Source organism: Augochlora pura, chromosome 6, assembly GCF_028453695.1.
Source record: "Augochlora pura isolate Apur16 chromosome 6, APUR_v2.2.1, whole genome shotgun sequence".
Classification (NCBI taxonomy): domain Eukaryota; kingdom Metazoa; phylum Arthropoda; class Insecta; order Hymenoptera; family Halictidae; genus Augochlora; species Augochlora pura.
In genome coordinates this window covers 2,316,528-2,336,466 of record NC_135777.1, presented here as the reverse complement: position 1 = coordinate 2,336,466, position 19,939 = coordinate 2,316,528, and the positions used below count along the sequence as shown (strand labels likewise).

At 44.1% G+C, this 19,939-nt stretch overlaps 3 protein-coding genes across 3 annotated transcripts in view; 1 reads left to right on the top strand and 2 right to left on the bottom strand.

Moving 5' to 3' along the window:
- Window positions 1–1,567: 1,567 nt before the first annotated feature.
- On the top strand, window positions 1,568–2,024 carry LOC144471679 (uncharacterized). Its single transcript, XM_078183964.1, has 2 exons — window positions 1,568–1,784; window positions 1,894–2,024. The coding sequence occupies exons 1-2, from the start codon at window positions 1,568–1,570 to the stop codon at window positions 2,022–2,024; spliced, it is 348 nt and encodes a 115-aa protein (XP_078040090.1).
- A 3,355-nt stretch (window positions 2,025–5,379) lies between these two features.
- LOC144470900 (uncharacterized) lies at window positions 5,380–5,959 on the bottom strand (the record flags this gene model as incomplete). Its single annotated transcript, XM_078182491.1, has 1 exon — window positions 5,380–5,959. A coding segment is annotated over one exon (519 nt), but the record flags the coding sequence as incomplete, so codon positions are not given.
- The window catches only part of LOC144470915 (TWiK family of potassium channels protein 18-like), a 23,041-nt gene continuing 8,931 nt past the window's right edge, over window positions 5,830–19,939 (bottom strand). Inside the window, exons 2-6 of the mRNA XM_078182505.1 lie at window positions 11,334–11,762; window positions 10,200–10,554; window positions 8,574–8,965; window positions 7,323–7,806; window positions 5,830–6,078 (exon numbers count right to left, since the gene is read on the bottom strand). Of these exons, the coding sequence (XP_078038631.1) occupies window positions 5,963–6,078; window positions 7,323–7,806; window positions 8,574–8,965; window positions 10,200–10,554; window positions 11,334–11,588 (1,602 nt within the window). The 5' untranslated portion in view covers window positions 11,589–11,762 and the 3' untranslated portion in view covers window positions 5,830–5,962. The remainder of the gene's footprint in view (window positions 6,079–7,322; window positions 7,807–8,573; window positions 8,966–10,199; window positions 10,555–11,333; window positions 11,763–19,939) is intronic.

The window sequence follows — 19,939 nt, the reverse complement described above, 5'->3', positions numbered from 1 at the left end:
TCATTTGAAGGTAATAAACGCATACAGAGGGTAAACATTTAAATGATGAAAATAGTGTTAACAGTTCAACAATTAGTTTTTTATCAACAGTTAGTTTTACTACTTATATTGTTAGCGATGGTGGCACGATATATAAGAACTACATTAAAAGATTTATTGAAGAATTAAGGGACAAACAAAAACTTGCTCTGAAATGTACAGGACACTCGGTTCTTGCTAACGTGTCTATTTTTCGTGAAACATCGGTAAGAGTGAGCGCTACACGAGATGATAAGGGAGTAAATGATTAATACTAGCGATATCTGGCTATATATAGGATACTACGATAACTAGCGTAGAAGCTGAAAGAGCGTTTTCAACAGCTGGCAATTTTTGTACAAAACCACGTTCCAGGCTTAGTGACAATACAATTGATGCATTATGTTTCTTGCAATCACATTTTAAACATTTGTAATAGTAACACGGACTGAATAATGATATTTATACTTTTCTGCGATTTAAAGAAATAAGATGATCTTTTACTTTTTTGTGATTCTTTCTATAGTGATATAATTTATAAGTTGCATATAAATTTTTGTGATATCTACTCTTTATAATAAAGCTGGCATAATAAAACAAAGAAACACCTAGGTTTTCTTTCTTTTACAAAATTCCTAATACCGGTATTAAAACCGGTATCCCGGTATTAAGATCTAAAAATACCGAATACCGGTATTGAACTTTTGGTCCGGTATTGCAATCCCTAGGTACGGAAAAGCTCATACTATGGAATGTTAGTACGGATTCCAAGTTTGTTACCAAATGAATTGCAGAGAACTGTTCGTTAGAATTTGCTGCGTCGATATAATGTTTATAACATAAATGATAACAGTCAAAAGTAGAATGAAACTTCAACATGCAGTTAATTATTTTGTAGTATGTTGTCAACTATTTCTTTATGCAATATTAATATAGCCGACTTTCCTGAACAATATTGTTCTTTTGGTAAATTCATATTTGCCCTAATTACGATCTAATAATTTTTTTCGATGACTCTGTATTGATCATGCAAGGTAGATTTAGTTTGCCATCCAATCGAACAGGCGCTTCTAAATTAATTAACCGTTTAATTGGCTAGTAAATGGTTTAATAATCATTTTATATCCACGCAAACGATTAGATATTATGTATTAAGTTTAAATTTATATTATGTATTAAGCTCGGATATAATTAACACAATAATATGTTTTAACTTTGTGCAAAAATAAAGAAACATAAATAGGTTAGATGGCTGAGAGTAAACATACGGCTGCAAAGGGTTAATCATCCACGGATCAACAGTAACGGTCGCGTTGCGATGTAATCGATGGTCGATTCCACAGTTTGAACATTCAGCTTTCGTCTACCTTCATACTTGCCAGTGTACTTCAAATCGTATTTCGGTAATGTCTCCTCTCTTGAACTAAATTGACAAGAACATGGTAAATATCGCGAACTATTTTGACAAAGGGAATCCTGTCAAAGTGTCGTAATCCAAAATTCTCGGCAACACAGATAAATTACCGACGGATAGGTCGATAAATTAAATATGAGTTCCGATCTGCTGCCGGAATGGTTGAACCTCATCCTGGACGACGTGGAATCTACCCTGTGTCTGCCGATTCTGATCGTGATGCTCCTCTGCACCGTTCAGTTCATAGTTAACCATACGATGGACATAGGGTGCACGTTCTATCAGTCTATAAAGCCGAGTTCGGACGAGGAGGGAGAGGAGAAGGGCGAGGATTTGATCACGAAATTCAAAGGTCCGTTCGGCGCCCTTTTCGACTGCTCTCGCGGCATCACCTTACTTTCTCCTTAATTTCTCTTTCGCTCCGTGACGTTATTTGTTTAAATCCGACACGCGTTCTACAGGGATCCTAGCTGGTTGGGGTATCGGTCAACCCCCAGCCGACGTCAACTTCGAAGAAACCTCAGCGTCCCAGCCGAACAGACAGAATTCGCAAGACGAGGACTGGGACTACTGCGAAGAGGATGACGAATAATTGCAACTGTCCTAAACGTCCTGAATCATGAACGTCGCTTTTGTATCGTCTCGAGTCACGATCGAATTACCAACCTCGGAATGCCTCGCCGGTGAACGTCTTACCTTAGCTCCTCGTTCCAGCTTCTTCCGAGAACTCGGACACTCTGCCACTGGTCTTCCATAATCTCCGCTGTAAATTTGTATTTTGTAAATTCGACAGGTTGCGAAGCAGAACAGTCGCAACGAAAATGATAAATTCTTTATTAACTCGTGGATGATCAGTTTCTGCGTAAGAAAAGATGAGCCAAGTAAAGGAAACAGGATTTAAACAATTTATTTGTCATCCGCAGTGCAAAAAGGGAGAGAAAATGTTCATCGAATCGATTGGTTGTTCGAGGATACGCGCGCCCAGGGGGGGGCGTTCCCGCTGCGCGGGCGTCGCCTCGAACAGCCAATCACCGTTGTCGACCGTTTCGTGGGTCTCACGGTCGAAAAAAGGAAATCCATCGTGATCGTTCGGTTTACTTCGTCTGATTTAATGAAAATCCATTTTTTATCGAGAAAGAGACACGTACGTATATATAAACAGCGGTATTTGAACACTCGTTGAGCCTCGATCCAGTCTAGCGATCGAACGGTTCTGCATTCACGTGGACTGAGGTCGACTGGACTTGGTCCGTGTCACGATAACGGAGAAACGAAATTAGATAAAAAGTTCGAGTTCGATGGTTCGTGAAAGTTCACCGTCGAGACCAACACGCCCCTCCGTGCCTCGCGCGCGCACGCGCGGCACGATCGGCTCGCATTAAAATTAAGCGATTCCGAACGCGTCGGTTAAACGAGTTCCTTAACGAGTTATGCTAGGACAGACCGTTCTCGTAGCTGCCTGATCGTCCGTTCTCCTAAACTTTACGATATCTGTCTTTTTTTTTTTATTTTGTAACAATATTAAGTGAACCGCCTCTGTGGGCCGCGGTTTAAGGCTGTGTCTTTCCTGTCCTTCTACACCGCCTCTTTCCTCGGCTTGAGAAAAACAATTTCCGAACGAAAACAGAATGCGAAGCTCCGAGTCTAACCGCGAGACGGCCAATCGCGGTCTATCACCCGAGGATAAATAGAGAGAACGAGCTCAGAGGTTGGGGAAAGTGGGCGGAGCACAGAACACGTGGGCGGAGCGACTCCAAGCAGATTTTCACCGCGAGATGGGTGCTGACTGAACGAAACTGCAGAATTGAATTCGAGAAACGGAAAATTACAGCAGCCGATGGGGCGGTGGAAATGCTTCTTTTTGCATCGAATAAACTTTTCGGCGAAATAACAGATCGGCGCGGACTTCTCGATGGACTCGCTGTTAGATACGTGGAAATTCTCAGCGGTCTGCTCGCAACGTAAATATCGAGTTTTGTCCAGCCAGCGCGGTCAGTTCGAAAATTCCGCGTGAAAACTGACACTGCGGAGGAAGAGGCAATATAGTTCCCATAGTCCGATAGTTTCGCAGAGGTGTTCGTACAAAGTAAGTTCCCCGCCAGCGAATTCGCAGTCCCGGCTGGCACTTGTGTAACCTAGCAACGATAATAGTAAGAAGAAGAGTATCAGCAGCGATAAGAGAGTATTGATTAGTGTTACAGTAACGGTCGTTATAATTTAAACGGTAGAAATCTAGCGTCTTTCTTTCTGCCGGGCACCGAGAACTCGTGGAGCTATTGATGCACCCCTGCCGGCCTCTAATTCGTTACGGAGATTCTGTACACCGGTAGTGAAGATGTCGACTTTCTCCTGGCTATCACCCGTTTACAGAAAGCACACCTGTCTCCGTGATCCTTTGATTAACTATCGTCCACCATCCATTCCTCTGCTGTACACCGTCATCCTTTGTTATATGCCAACGGACGTTCCGCACAGAAATTCTCGCCGGCTCGTCACTTTTCTCTCACTGCTTCAGTTTTGCCACCTTGCGAGCAAGATCGAAGACAATCAACACCTTCGGGATGACAACTCGAATTGGCATACAGAAATAGATAGAAATATTCAAGTATCGATCGACGTCGCTTTTTAACTCTGTCGAGCTATAGTAGCTGCCAATTTGATATTTGGAATATACAGGATGTGCAAAAAGTCGCTTGCAATTGGATGTTAAACATTGTTAAAGAATTTATAACATTGAAAACTTTTCGATATGAATTGGTTAATTTTGACTGACTGTTACTTTACAAGAGACCATTTTTGTTTAAATTAAAGCTAGGAACTTCAACTTTAAGGTGATGTTCTTGGATCTTAAATTTGGCGCCTTTTTGCCATTTTGACGCTTTTTAATACGGGACCATGTTTGTTACGTTGAAAATTTCCGTGGTTGAACATTTACAGCTGAATGATCGCTAACCCTTTATCGATCGAATTCTTTTTTTAAATATCTATCTGCAGACAATTCGCGAGACATTTATTTTGATATTTCAGGTTGACAGTGTTGTCAACCGTCATTAATATTGTTACTGGTTATATTAGAGACTTTATATAATTAAGACGTATACGTCATTTTGTGAAGAAACTAAAATTAATTGGTAAAATGTCAATATATTAGCATGTGATCTGACAGTTACACGGACTCATAGAAGGTTAACATTTCCGCTTTAATTAAAAGGAAAAGAAACTTGACTGTGATTTCTTTTTTACAAAGTTACGGTACTTTAAAGCAACCCTTCAAGATGTAACATTGACACAGCCTTGTATTGATATAATGAAAACAGGGCACGTATTAGTATGCAGTAACAGAGCAACCTTGACATCCTGTATATTCATGCACGTTTCTAGTAATTTTATGAATTTTAACGAGTCTCTTCTTTAACCCATTAACTGCCGACCTCCATTTCGGGATTTTGAAATTTTACGCACACTATTTAACGTCGTTCTTACAACGAAATCATTTGTAAGTTGAACGCAACAAAATGATCATATTTGAATCATGATATCCTTTGTTCAATTCTTATATTATAATTAAATGCCATACGCAAATATGAAATTTAGAACATACAAAATAATTCGTGCAATAAACGAAAACTATTTCCTATTACTTTTCATTTATGTAACCTGCCACGAATACCATTTCGGACATTTTAAAAAATATAATACATGTTTGAAAACAAAACATAAATTGAATATAATTATATTGTTACAGAACTTTTTGTGCATATATATATAACTTTTTCAAAGAGAATTCTAAAAGAGAAAAAATTAGCAGTTGATGGATTAAGAATTGTGGGAGCGAGTATAAGACTACTTCAAACATCATCTGACACTCGATCATTTTTTTTTAAAAAAGATTCCGTCCCGAAAGTGTTGGGGAGTTGCCCTCCGGTGCGTACTCGGCGTGAATGCTCAACGGCTGCGTCCGTGCAGGTCCATTCTCTCAAGATCAGCCCAAATTCGATAGTTGCAGCGTCACATGAAAACGTTGTCCATGCCGGAGACGTTCTTCCTGGTTGGGGTGGATGTGACGCCCTCGTCCTCGAAGGTGACCATCTTCTCGCGACTCCTGGTCGCAGTCCCGGTGCACTCTAGCAGCCTGGACTGGTTCGACGGGTTGGCAACGGACGTCAACGGGGGCGTGAGGGCTGCGGAGGGTCGCAATACTGACGAGGGCGGCGGGGGTGGTACCGCCATGTCGGTGACCGCCGCCGCGGCCAGGTTGAACTCGCTGACGCTTCTCGGCACGAAGTATTCGAAGTGCAACGAGCTCTCCTGCTGGCGGTGTTGATGATGCTGGTGATGGTACTGCGTCGGCGACAGGCAGCTCCGTCTCAAGGACTGGGCGCGCTGGAACTGCTGCACCGACGAGTTCCTCGCGTCCGTGACGACGGACTTCTTCCGTGGCAGAGAATGGTGGCCGGGCGACGGTTTTATGGCAGTGTTGGATGCATGGGCCAGGAGCTTCCCGTCACCGGGACTCCTGGCCTGATGCTGTCAGGATGCTGGCACCATGGACATGGCGATTGCTTCCTCTTCTTGCTCGGACAGCCGCGAGTCACTGGTGCCGCCGCCGTCGTCGAGGTCTCCTTTGAGCCCAGGACCGGAACCTGCAAAGAGACCGGCACGCGTTCAACCGACCGTCAGATTTCAGGGCTTTATACGCGCGGTTATATGCTAGCTGTTTTTTCAACAAAGGGGTCTTGCGGAGTGGTCAAGATGCTCCATCGAAATCCCCGACGCGATTTTTATCTGGTCCGCTAATCTCTATCCGTTCAAACGCAACTGTTAACATGGGTAAACGTTTCGAGACCTGCGCCGGCTGATGATCTCTTTCTGATTCTGCCGTCCGTTAATAAGGAAGGGTCTCCGGGCGTGACAGTTTTTAATGAGATCTTGCGCGGGGGTTTTTCAGATACTTAATGTTAGAATTGTTAGTGGCAAAGCCAAAAATATAAGCCGCCGATTTGTATCGCGTTCTATTATGTTAGAAAAGTGTTCGCAGGTGCTGAAGGAATGAATCTTTCCATATCTAGGTAGTGCAAGGATGTTTGACAGTCTTCAAGACGTCTTTTCAAACGAACGTCCTAGAAACATCCTAGAAAGGTCTTGTTTCAAATATTAAAATGTTTTTTAGCGTCTTAAAACTTCCTTTAGAGGTTTAAAAGATCATCTGATGGTCGCCTTATGAACTTTTCGTAGACATTTTTAAAGGACATTTTTAATAGGACCAGATAATTTTTGTTTCATGTATTGTCTTTATTTACTTTCGTTTCTAGACTTTAATAACAGAAGAATTCAATTTTATTTCGACTTAGAAGGAATTAATAATTGATTAGCTGTGATGTAGCTGTGAAACCGATCGTATGGCAAATGTTTAATACTTTGAAAACGACGTTGATATTCAAAAAATTAAATAATTTTGTTGAGTTTATATTATTTTTAGTATTGAATGACTGTTTATAATGTTCAGATAAAATAACAGAAACCTATTTTGTACTACCTATTTCGTAAAATATAAGCAAAATAAGCAAAAAAGTCACGAGACAGACGCGTGTCACCCATCGATGATGCACGCCGTTGTCAACATGTTAAGTAAAAATTATTATAATAATACCGGGTATTATTAAGTTCAGTTTGACGCGCTCTACCACCGGGGAGAATCTCATGAAAAAGTGTCACCCTTGAGGACCTCTGCTTCTAAAATTCGCGGTCCATTTATGGGAAGAATGTTCGAACTGTTGCCAGAAAGCGCGCCATGGCAGCGTCGCCATTATTCTGACGACGCCACCATGGGCAAGGGCTAACTTTTGAACGGGCCAAAGCGGAACCGGGGGATTTCTCGGCCGGAATGATCTAGCGGTTCCCCGTCGAATGCCTGCATCAGGGATACCTGTACCACCGATAGGTCCGACCACCACCCCGGACGACATGCCGCAGGTTCTACCGAAGACCCTGACCACGCGTACCACCTCCTCCTGGACGAGGTTGAAGCACATGGCGATCAGGCCCATCCCGGCGAGTATGTAGAGCGAGCAGGCGCACAAGCTGAGCTCCTCCAAGGTCGCAGTCGCCGCGTTTCTGCCAACCGGCATCAGGTCACCGAAACCGATCGTTCCCAGGCTGGTGAAGCAGAAGTAACCGCCTTCTAGGAGGCTCCAGCCCTCCAGCCGATTGAACATTATCGCCCCGCCGCATATGTAGATCAGCATGATCACCAGGCATAGGCTTATCGGTATCCTGACGGAGTTCGTCTCGACCATGTATCCCGGCGACGATGTCGTCGACAGGGACAACGAGCACGGGTGGAAGTGCCGTTTACCGTTTCCGGATGACACGTCCTGAAATCGTCGAGTGCTTAGTGAAATCCAATCACGAGTATGATCGGTCGGACGAGGACCGTGTTTTATCGGTCTGAAGGCAAATTGTGCAAATAACTTTTCTGAATGACGGAGGAACCCTGGCGACAGGTGCTGTTCTAAAATAGTTCAAACCATTGAAGCTCAACTCTTATGTAAAAGAACTGGTTGGGATGAAAGGATAGATTTCTACCTAAAATTAAGAAATGGGAAAAGTGGTTGATTTTATAGGCAGGTATATTGTGAAACTTGTTGGAAGTTTTGTTAGAATCGGTGTACTGTTCGTTGCTGATAACACAATTTCTGTCGAGATGCAAGGGTAAATGAAAGGAAGAAGGGTCCATTGAGAAATAAGAAGACTAATGAACTAACCGGCCAGTAAACCAATAAACTAATTGACACGAGGATCAAAAGGGATTTAGTCGCAGCTCCATATAATCACGTCTCTTTTTCAGAACATGACTCAACGAATAATAATCAAAAGTCGTTTCTTTACTATCGCTCAGTCTTGAGTCTCTCGTTTCCCGAAAATTGGGGATTTGTAACTAAGAAGCTATTACTTCTGCCAATACGATAAATACGTTTACCCTACTTCTGCGAGGGCTTTGACATGAATGGGTTGGTAGATCTAGGTCCGCTACACTTTTCTCTATGCCATCTACTGAAGAACGGACAGTCTATCAGTCACCAATGTTCTCTCCTACGAAAGTCAATAGGAGAAATAAACTGTTATACGATCATCGAAGTACCTGAAGGGCGGCGGTAGAGCTAGTGGTAGCATGAAGTAATCCCTCGCTTCCGCAGTCTAACAAAATGGCGCTGCTGGTGCCCCTAGTCCCCAGATCGTCGCAAGAACTCTCCCTGCTGGCTGCGTAGTAATTGCCGGACTTTGAGTCGACGTGGTTGTCGTATCTGTAGGTCTTGCTCATGATACCGCCTACAGGCGGAGGAGGTGGTGGCGGTTGTTGCTTTCGCGTGCAGTTTCGAGGCCTGCAGAGCCTGCCGTACAAACGGCGGAAGCTTCTCGCGAGGACATCACCTACTGTACTCAAGTAGACCAGCATCAGGGGAATCCCGGCTAGGGCGTACACTATCGTGATCAGGCGACCCCAAATCGTGCGTGGTGCGATACTGCCGTACCCTAGAACATTGGATTCACATGGTAATTATTGTATCGGAGTGTTTACAATCTTTAAGGTACCAGGAGACTTTGGGCCGACTCATGACCCTTGAGCGAGCGAGGCTGTGAAGAAGCCTTGGCTAATTTAGATTCTCGAAATTAGACATTGGAACTTGGACATTAGATTCAGGAAGTGGGATTCTGGAATCTAGACTCTGGAGTTTAGACTCTGAGACTTGGATTCTGGAACTCTGACTCTAGAACTTGGACTCTGAAACTGAGACTCTGGAACTTGGACTCTGGAATTTGAACTCTGGAACTTGGACTTTAGAACCTAGACTTCAGAACAGGAATTCTAGAACCTATATTTTGGAACTTAAACTCTGAAACTAAGACTCTGGAACTTGGACTTAGGAACTTTGACTCTGAAAGTTGGACTCTGGAACTTGGACTCTGAAACTTGAACTCTGGAACTTGGACTTTAGAACCTAGACTTCAGAACAGGAATTCTAGAACCTATATTTTGGAACTTAAACTCTGAAACTAAGACTCTGGAACTTGGACTTTGGAACTTTGACTCTGAAAGTTGGACTCTGGAACTTGAACTCTGAAAGTTGGACTCTGAAACTTGGACTTTAGAACCTAGACTTCAAAACAGGAATTCTAGAACCTATATTTTGGAACTTGGACTTTAGAACCTAGACTTTAGAACAGGGATTCTAGGGTCAACACTATGGAACTTAGGTTTAAAAATATAGAATCCAGGTATTAACATCTAACGTTTGGATTTACATTTTACAAGTTAGATTCCAGAACCTGGACTTGAGAAACTAAAATACAGAATTTAAATTTTTAAACCGAGATTCTAGGTCATAGGCTTTAGAATCCTAAACTCTAGTATTTATCCTCTAGGATTTACACTTTGGAACCTAGGCTCTAGAACTGAGACTTTTGAACCCGGAATCTGGTACCTAGATTTTGTAATCAACGTTTGCAAGTATAGACTTTCGAACTGAGATTTGATCACCTAGTCTCTGAAGTTACACTTCACAACCTGGTCTGCAGAATCTGAATTGGAGATCTTAGAATTTATAGATTCTTAAATTTAAATCCTTGATCTTCACTTTAGAACCTAGACTTTACGACTGACATTCTAAAACCTGAACTCCTAGGACTTACACTCCAGAATCCTAGACTCTAAAACCTAGACTCGCGATGAATCTACATCTATCAGACGAATGTTCTCAGGTCTCACCGATGGTGGTGATGAGCGTGAGCGAGTAGAGCAGACTGCTGCTGAATGTCCATCGTCGATGCGGCCTACGATCCATAGGATGATCCCTGGATCTCGTACCGACCGGTTCATACTGGGAAGAAGTCCGTCTGAGGCCTCGCGCCAAGTTCTCTTGGAACTCGAACACCTCTCTAGCCGCCAGCCGAGTCCAATTTTCTTTGTAGAGTACATTCAAATCCTCCGTGATACTCCAAAGCCTCTCGACCGTGCGTGCCCTGAGCTCCATCGCGGCGGCGTCATCCTCGAGGCTGGGCACCACGTAGGATCCTCCCTCGGTCTTCGAGCCTCCGGTAACGAGCAGGTCGCTCGATGAATCCTGGATCAACGGGGATTAATTTCAAATTGGTTTAAGGATCTGCTGCATGCATAATCGTGACGGAGTTCCGAACCGAGCTCGTCGACGTTCAAATTCTTGTCCGGGGGATGCTTGCTATTACGTTCACGGATAAATCATTCGGAGATGCTCCATTTTAGCTTTCTAACCTCCCCGTTGCACCGTTATTTTCACAATGATTAAGACCTTTTGGATCGTAATATTAGATTGCCGCATATGAAATATCGTTATAAGTTGTCGTAACTAGTTGACAAAATTTAATACTGTGAGAAATTTTTAAATCCAATCTCGCCATTGATCTGAAACCAACATGCATTGGTCTCGTTAACAACTTGGTAGTTTTAATAATAAAGAAAAATAATCGACAAATATCGTACGATGAATATGAAGTTAGTTATGCCTAGAAATCAACAAATGGCATAGTCACTGGTACCCTCTACCCTACCATCATCTCCGAAGCCTGAAGTGCTTTAATTTCGATTAATAAGTAATTGATAAAAGTTGATACCGAAACTACCAAACTATGAGAAATTTTTGGATGAACCTGTTTATTCAAACACAGTTCAAATAAATCTCGCTATTGTCATAAAACATTGATCTCGTTCACAAGTCGGTAGTTTAAGTGTTAAATAAAAAGAATCGACAAGTAAGATACGATAAATCTGAAGTTAGGCTTGAAAATATAGAAACGGCACAGTAATTGGCCAGCCCAACTAGTTTTCGAATTCTGTCACCGTAAAGGAAGCTCGAAGAGTACGCACCGTCTTAAGGCCACCCTCGAGCGCCATGAACGCGAACGCGCCGAGCAGGGTGTAGCCCAGGACGAGAACGCAGACCCCGAGGCTGGCCAGCAGGCCCGGCGTTTTGGTGGAGGTGGAGGTGCTGCAGCTGCAGCAACAGCACAGCAGCTCCGCGCCCCTGACGGAGGTGCTCAGCCGCAGCGCCTCGGCGCTCGCGTTCGCGTTCCTTCCGGGACAGCATCTTGCCCTCTGGTAGTAGTCGCCGGTGGCCTGCATCGTTCTTCCACGGTCTGATCAAACCGGTGCTACCGTCGCCGCCGTCGCCGTCGCTGTCGCCGCAGCTGCAGCTGCAGGTGCAGCGACCGACGCCGCAGCTGCAGCCGCAACCGGTCGCCTCCTATCGTTCTGCTATCCTCCCTCGAGCCTCGTCCATCTGGTGCGGTGGCAAGCCTGTCACAGAGATTACCGGGATCCGATTAGATGTCAGCCCTCTCCGTTCACCGCCGCCTCCTTCTCCTCCCCGACACCGCCGGGCTAATTGCCCCTTACTTGGCAATTAAGGCTCCGCATGGCACGCCGAGATCCTGCGATACCATGTATCTTAGACGCGGCCTCTCGCGATCTTGCATAGATTTAGCCGGCTTGGGAGCACGCTCTCGCGGACCTCGTCGCTTTTCCACGCGCAATCTAGACCCTAACATCCTCACCCTTTCACCGCGGACGCTATATACGGAATAATATAGCGGGCCGCGCAGCGATTGGCCCCGACACTTTTCCATGACACCTCCTGAAAGGGGTTATTGTTGGGGCCAGCGTGTGCGCAGAGACCTGGACCGTGGCCGCTTAACACGCTCGTTGCCGTACCAGTGTTACTAAGGGACACGCGTCTTACAGAGTCTGGCACGAGCGCCGAAAATGCGACCCCTGCTGGAAAGATTCCGATCGTGTACACTTGTGCGATGTTTGCGAAGTATATTCGCGTTTTAGAGTAATAAAGTGTACTTTGACGCAGATAAGGTGAATTGAGAATGTAGGTGGGAGATGTAAATGGAGCGATGAAATAGGTAGTGACGCAATTTTTCATTTATCATCAAGATGATATCAGAGAGGAAATAAAATGTTATGCGGGCAGAAGTAGATTATTGTGTTATCAACCCTTTGCCGTACTATTTTTCTAAAAATTACGATGATAGAATTTCTTCGACCGCATTAATTTCTTCGAAAAAAAAGGAATTTTATTATCTACTAAAAATTGAAATCGTTTCGTCCAGCCCTAAGCAAATTATTACTTTTATTACGATCGGTAACCTATAAATCGATTTTCTCTCCGATTGGTACCCTCGTTGTCATGGTAACCAATAATTTGCTGTCCATTATCCAGATAAATGTACTTTAAATGCACTACCGTGAACTTCAACATTACAATACAATTTTTTAAATATGAAACATCTTTCGCAATTAATAAAACAAATAAAATTAAAATCGAAACGAAAGTTTAAGATCGAGCTAAATTCTGATAGACGAGAATGTTTGTAAAGCGTTAACGATAGTCACTGTACATAATTAAACACAATTTGCCAGATGTTCTATTCATCCTTATTGCTAAAATATCAGTAGATCGAGCTGATCAAATTCGAAAAGAATTACCACCCAGTATACTCTCGGAGAAAGATCGTCTTCCTTTTATAGTGACAGGTTAGGTGCAAGAAGCTGCGACGTCGGAGAAGAATCTCGCGGTAAAGAGCGGTCGTTTAAATGGCGAACTGAACGGCAATGAAATAAAGGTGATCGCACGGGACCGGTGCGGCCGCGCTCGTTCGAATTTCTCATCTCTGTCCAGGGCGAGCGCGGCCCGTCTAAAGAATTCATTTAGAAAAGTGTATGCTCGAGGGGAGCGCGATCTCGTTTCGCAGGATCTGTAACTGACGCGGCGTCCCCGGGGTCAAGCATCCGGCGTGCAAGTATTCCCGTAAACTGGAACAACGCGCGGGCATTGTTTATCCCCCTCGAGCCACCCAGAAGTGGAATACGACGGAAGCTTTTTGCGTAAACAGCGTGAATTCCCGTCTCCCCGGGCGACCGGGGGTCCGCGCCGCTGCTACCCACCGCCGCGGTTGTGCGCGCTTGTGCCCGCGCTCTGCCCAGCGAACGAGCCGGAGGCCCTCTTGTCCTCTCGGTCGTGTTTTTCAATTTCCTGCCGGGGCGAGCGTCCCATTACGCCCGGAGTTAATAATCGTCGTCGTCGCTCGCTCTTGCGTTCGCCGGCTCGCTCGCTCGCTCGCTCGCGAGAGCGCGCGCGCGCGCGGCCGGCTCGATTTCCCGAAATAAATGTCCCGTTTTCGCGCTTTTAACCGGCATTCAACGCGCGGAGGAGTCGCGGGCGAGGGAGGGCAGAAGGGAGGGAAGAGAGAGGGTGCGTGCGAGAGAGAAGGAGAGAGGAAGAGAAAGAGAGAGAGAGAGAGAGAGAAAGCCACGCCACTGATAAAGCGATCGTCCTACCATCGCGCGCGTGCACAAGCAGAAATAGCCACAATCGACCTCCAGCCACATATCCGCCTCCTACGCGACGCGCAGGAGGCCCGTTAACGCGACCACACTTTCCTAACAGATGTACCAACCCGGCACAACACGGTGGGAAACATTGCTATCACGCCAGCCACGGACTACATCGTGAACTGCTGCGAGGGTTTCTCTCCCTTCCTCCCGCTCTCTGTTTTCTCGCCTCTGTCCAGGCTAGTTTAAATACAACCACCCGCGTATCGCGTGCACGTATCTTCTCTTTTGCCTTGCGACCGTGCCCGCTTCCCTACTACCGGGATACAATGAACAGTTTGGGACACGCTTCAGTTCTCCGCAACTCCAGATTCCGTGTCATTGCTGCGATTCGGACGGCATTGTGCTCTCGCCGGGCTACCCATGTCGCCGAGCGTTTCGGTCGCCCAAGGTCAATCAAGCGGCACGTATTGTCGAGTTGCTGCTCGGTTTCGACGACGATGACGAACGAGACCTTTGGCAGATGTAGAACGACGTGTGTGGTGTGGCGCGGCTCGTTCGGATAGGAGAGGGTCTGTTGGATAGCTCCGAGACAAGGATATATTGTGTTTATTGGAAAATTTTGCGGATAATGAAGTAATAATAAAGTTTCGAGCTTTAGTAAGTGTTAAATGTAATAAATATGCACGTGTTTATTTAAGACGCATATTTCTTTAAAGGTGGGATTAGTTAAAAATTTTCATTGCGCAGGCTAGGAGTTGGTAAGCAATGACGGAAATTATATTGTATTATACAATAGATATTATTAAACGTGTGAGAAATTGACTGTACTCTTTGACTTCGAAAACAGATATAACTTTTTGGTAGACCGCGAATTATGAACGAAAAACGTTGACCAATAGGAGGCGAGCTAAGTCGACACAAGGTCGCTGAGTCAATGAGCGGAACTGGGCTTCATCTGCTTGCTAATTTGGATAGTAGAGAATTGACTGGCTAATTTTAATAGTAGAGAATTCAGTGGCTAGATTGGATGGTAGAGTATCGACTGGATAATTTGGATAGTAGAGAATCTACTGGTCAGATTGAATAGTAGAGAATCTACTGGTTAGATTGAACAGTAGAAAATCGACAGGCTAATGTAGATATTAGAGAATCGACTGGGAAAGTCTAGTAGAGCATATACTTGCTAACTTGAATAGCAGAGGATCTACTATCTAATAATAATTCGACAGAAAATTTGTCTAATTGGATAGTAAAGAATCTACTGACTAATTTGTTCCATGCATAATTTGCTGACTAGTTTTCATAGGCTATACACTTCTAGTTATTCTTGGTAGCAGAGATTATACTAATTGGCCTACATCGAACAACATCTCTGTCAAATAAAAGAGAATCTACTGACCCTTTCACAATCTCAGCAAGTCGATCATAGAAGAGCATAGGGAACTATTCGGCAGCACATGATCAATATCAGAGGATCATCGCCTGCCTAGCTCGCGGATGATGTCGATAGCGTCACAGGCAGTTCGAAGAGGAAATGAGTGGCAGCTCGGAGTCGCCATAGATCGGCTGCCAACAGTTATAGTTCCGGTTCGGTGAACGAGGAAGGCTACAGCCATTCGGTGCCCACTCAAACAGTGTGAATCTCGAACCGCCTACTTAGGTCCATTGTAAATGAGGATAGACGGCGCAGGATGGCGAGCTGGGTTAATTGGTTGCTCGAGGACACTAGTCAAGACTTACCCCCTGCCGTAATGGTTAGTTTCGCCTTGGTGGACGGGGGTGATATAGCGAAACGCTTGAGACATACTTGAATTGTACTGAAACTAGAACTTACTACTTTGGAGTATAGCAAGTAGCGGTTGAAGTTAGAGATGGGGGGAGGGGGAGGTGGAAGGGTGTAGGCAAATTGGTGTGTGGAAGATGGTGGAAAGAGAGAAGGGGTGAAAATTGCAGTAAGTTTCGTCCTGGTGCCGCGGCCGACGATCGTTATACCGAGCTAAAGTCTGCCTCTGGATGATGAATAACTCTCCTGATCGGTTCAGGAAGCTGGGGAATGGTAATCGTTGACAGTCGGAGCCCCGACGAGGAGATTATTAATTAATAGAGAGACAGCGGATGGTTCGAGGGGTAGATAAAGGTGGATCCGTTTGGAGGCGGCTACTGCGGCCAGCTGGAAAGGTGAAACTCTAGCCAGAAACTAAATCGTCGTCCGCCCCAGCTAATCCCTTTCGTGTTCCAGATTCTAGGTCATTATTGGATAAGTTAACCCCTTGCAGTGTGTTTTCTTTCGCGGCTGCCTTGATCAGCTATTCTCCAGGCACGTAATTCGCCTGATAGAACGAGACAGTTTTTGTTTCTCCCCTTTGTCCTCCTTTACTTTAGTTTTAAGATTTTAATGGGGGAGCTTTTAATATCGGAGCTTTGATTTAGACTAAATTAATAATATTTCTAGTTAATGGATCATGTATGAAATATTATGTCGTATATGGCGTATATAGTGTTCAGCTATTATTAAAATATATATTTGAAATGTTATTTCCATGCGTAACTACTATTTAAAAAAGCACTTTATTTGCCAAATTCTGTATCACATATATGAAAAATTATTAGAAAAATACAAAACTAAAAAAAATTATTAGTAAAAGATATTTCTAAAGGTAAAAATGTCTGAAAAATCGAAACATATTCTCAGCGTATTAATTGTAAATTATAATATTTAATGAAAGCTCCGGCACAGGAAAAATTGACTGAAACGCATGGAAATTGGAACATCTAGCTTACGACGAGCTTGACAAAATCGAATTTTCGCCGGCTAAATCCGGCAAACACTTCGCCGTGCTTCCCTAGCACCATTAACGAAAATTCGTTTAACTTCGCAGAAAATTGGGAGAAGGTGAACAACCATAGACGGGGTCCGCGTCTCCCCATCTCACGCCGTGATCTAAACGGACGCGACGCGACTGACGGATTATTAACCAGCTAACAGCCTCATGGTTGGAAGGCTGCTTAGAGCCAGGATTAGGTTGGCGGATAATTTATGCTCGGCCCAGGAAGCTATCGTAAACGGGAGGACAGTTAGGGCACCGGCGGGAAAAGTGTCAGCTAACGAACCCACTCGCGGAGTGCACGGGAATGCCTATGCTACAGGTGGTTCATGGTAGTCGTGTGCAAGAAGAGGAGTCACGTGCACCATAACGTCCAATTTCATCGTGGAATTCCCAAGAGCGTTATGAGATCTTAATCCGCCACTTTTGTCATTATAAAGAGCTTATCTAAAATTCACCAGGCCATTCCCGAGTCTGATGGAAGTTGTCTCGAACCCGCGGACCGCGAAAAATCGTATAAATTCGCGGCCGCGATTACCGGGTCTCGTTTCCCATGGTAAGGCGGCCGACGTCGCGCGTCGCCTGCGTCAATACGGGAGGATCCCCGGTTAACGACGCGTGTGCCGCGCGCCAAGGGTTATCAAGGGTTAATTACGCGGCGTGCGCGCGTAAATAAATATCACCCTCTATTTACGAACGTGCGTCGCGGAAAATGAGGTTGCGTCAACTCATTTTTCATCCTTTGCCTTTCACAGGCGGCTAAAGAGCCGCGACACCGTAATCGGGCGAAATTTAAATATAAAAAAGCACGCGAACCGTCACCGACGCGCTTTCATTCAATTTTTCGGATCTTTTCTGCATAGAAAACGGACCTGTCGACGGGGCTTCCAGGTTATTCTAAATCTTTCGCGGTTTAATACGTTGTGGGAATTCTTAGATCGCGATCAATAGGCTACGGATTTTCATAGAAATTCGTATTATCGTGGGTTGGTTTGTAAAAATTGGAATTAGAGGAAAGTTTCCTTCGTCGATTAATAAATTACTTATTTCACGATGAAAATCGAAATGCTGTTGGGACCTTGTTAATTTATACGTTTTCTATACGAATATAGATTGTAAAATTATTGAAATATAGATTATAAAATTATTCAAAAAGCACTCGTAAAATTATTCAAATAACAATGTCCAGAAAAGATATTAGTTAATAATGCATCAGCAATCAAACTACCGAGAAGTAATACATTTTTGATGGAGCTATTAAAAAACAGTTATTTGCAACAATTAATATGCAAGATATTAGTGCCAATAAGCAATTGGAAAACATTATATTCCATAACTTTCATTCAAATCGATTATTTTCCGAAATGAATCCGGCACAATTAAATTCTTATAAATTGAATTTATAAAAATTAATTAAATCTAGCATTTCTATTAAATTTACATTCGAGATAATAATTATCGAGAATAATCTTATTCCAGATAAATTATTATTCCACTAAATATTTATCGAATTAAAGAGTTAAATTTAATTCGTTAATACCTATCGCTTATTCATCATTGGAATAAAATGCTGCCCGACTCAGGTGTAAATTAATCTGCACGGCACTCTTTAATTATTCGAATACGTTCGGACGTGTGGTTTATATTTCGAGAAAAATCGACTCCGAACGCGAACGGAGTTGATCCACAGAAATTTACAGTAAACCTCCGGTTACCAATTTTGATCGAACTGCTTTTCCCGTTCTCTGCGTATTTGCACGAGCTCGGAGCAACAAAAAAATCCGCTCCTACGCACGGGACTCCATAAACAGTCATAAATATTTCCTTTGCGTCGCAAGAGAGCGGGGAAACGAAATATCCTAGATCCGCCGGGTTTCGACGAATTTCCGGGCAAACATCGTATCCATAATTCACCGGTGTGCGAACGAAGGAGCGAACGATTTCGGTGGAGGAAACGCGAACGAAAATTCCGATGGCGAATAGGGGTAGGTCTGACGAACGGCGATCGTGCTATTTTTTATCGATTGTACTTCAACTCGAAAGGGTTATTATTTCTTTCATGCCAAATGATGGTCGTCGGACAATTTCAAAGTTAAGAGAGTAGCATTTTCAATAATAATATTTATTTAATATTATTGTTCTTCTGTATTTAATATTATATTTGATATTGTGACTATTATCGATTTAATGTTCTTATTATTTTATATTCAATGTTTAATTTTAATATTATAACACATCCTAAAACAAGAGATCCTAAAAACTCCACAATGATTCGCTTCATGATTTTCTGGTTGACCATATAGCAATATAATAATAACATTATTACGTTATTATATTATTTTCTTTCGCCTATAGAAATACTAAATCAAACTTTGGTAAAAATGAGAATCTAATCGATATGGAATTAACCCTTAGCATAAAAAATAACTTGGGATGTGATAGAACAATTTCAGTGGCGTCTCAGAGCCATCACTCGAGCGTAAAGGATTAAAAGAACAAGAATCAACTATTTTCTGTAGTACACAAATGACGAATTTTCGTTATTTTCGCTATTGGCGATTGTTCGCGCGACGACGAATTTTCATCACGCGGACGAATACGCGTTAAAATTTTTCTTCCCAGCGTTCGCAAAAGATTCCATGCAGCGAGGATTTTTATTTTCTTTAAAGTCGCACGCCTCAAAGAGTTAAAAGGTGTCCGAATATTAACGGGGAGTCACTGTACGTTTCCGAGTATTGCGGTGCTGCTCGCAGGGGTGGGCTGGGGGGGGGGGGATCGCACAGGCCGGCGCGGTGTATGTGGAGCGTACAAGGGAAAGATAGAAGGATTCGCAGCCGCCCCAGTTGGAGCATTGTACCGTGGTTACCAGAGATAAGGCATGAAATTAAATTCGACGGAATGTGGGTCGTCGTGGCATCCCTCCTTCCGCGGCCGTCCGTACAGGCTACGACGTCGACGACGTCGACGACGTCACGCGGCGCCGAGCCGAGCCGAGCCGTGCCGGGGGGATGTTCTCGAGCGTTATGCGCCCACTCGGATGAATTCACGATTCATTCGTATTCGCCGAATCGAGACGGCGACCGGGGAAAAAAGGCTGCGTCGGCTGCGATATTCCCGGATCCTCCTCCCTCCCGCACCCCCGCCCCACCCCTCCGGTATCGGCGTCGAATTTCTGTATCGGCGGTAATCTAATCGGCCTGAAAAATAATCATTTCGTAAACTGTAATCGACCCCCTTTTGTTCGCCCCGCGCTAATAGGGCACGATAGTGCCGGCTTTCGATTTCCGATAACAAACGGGAGCTGAT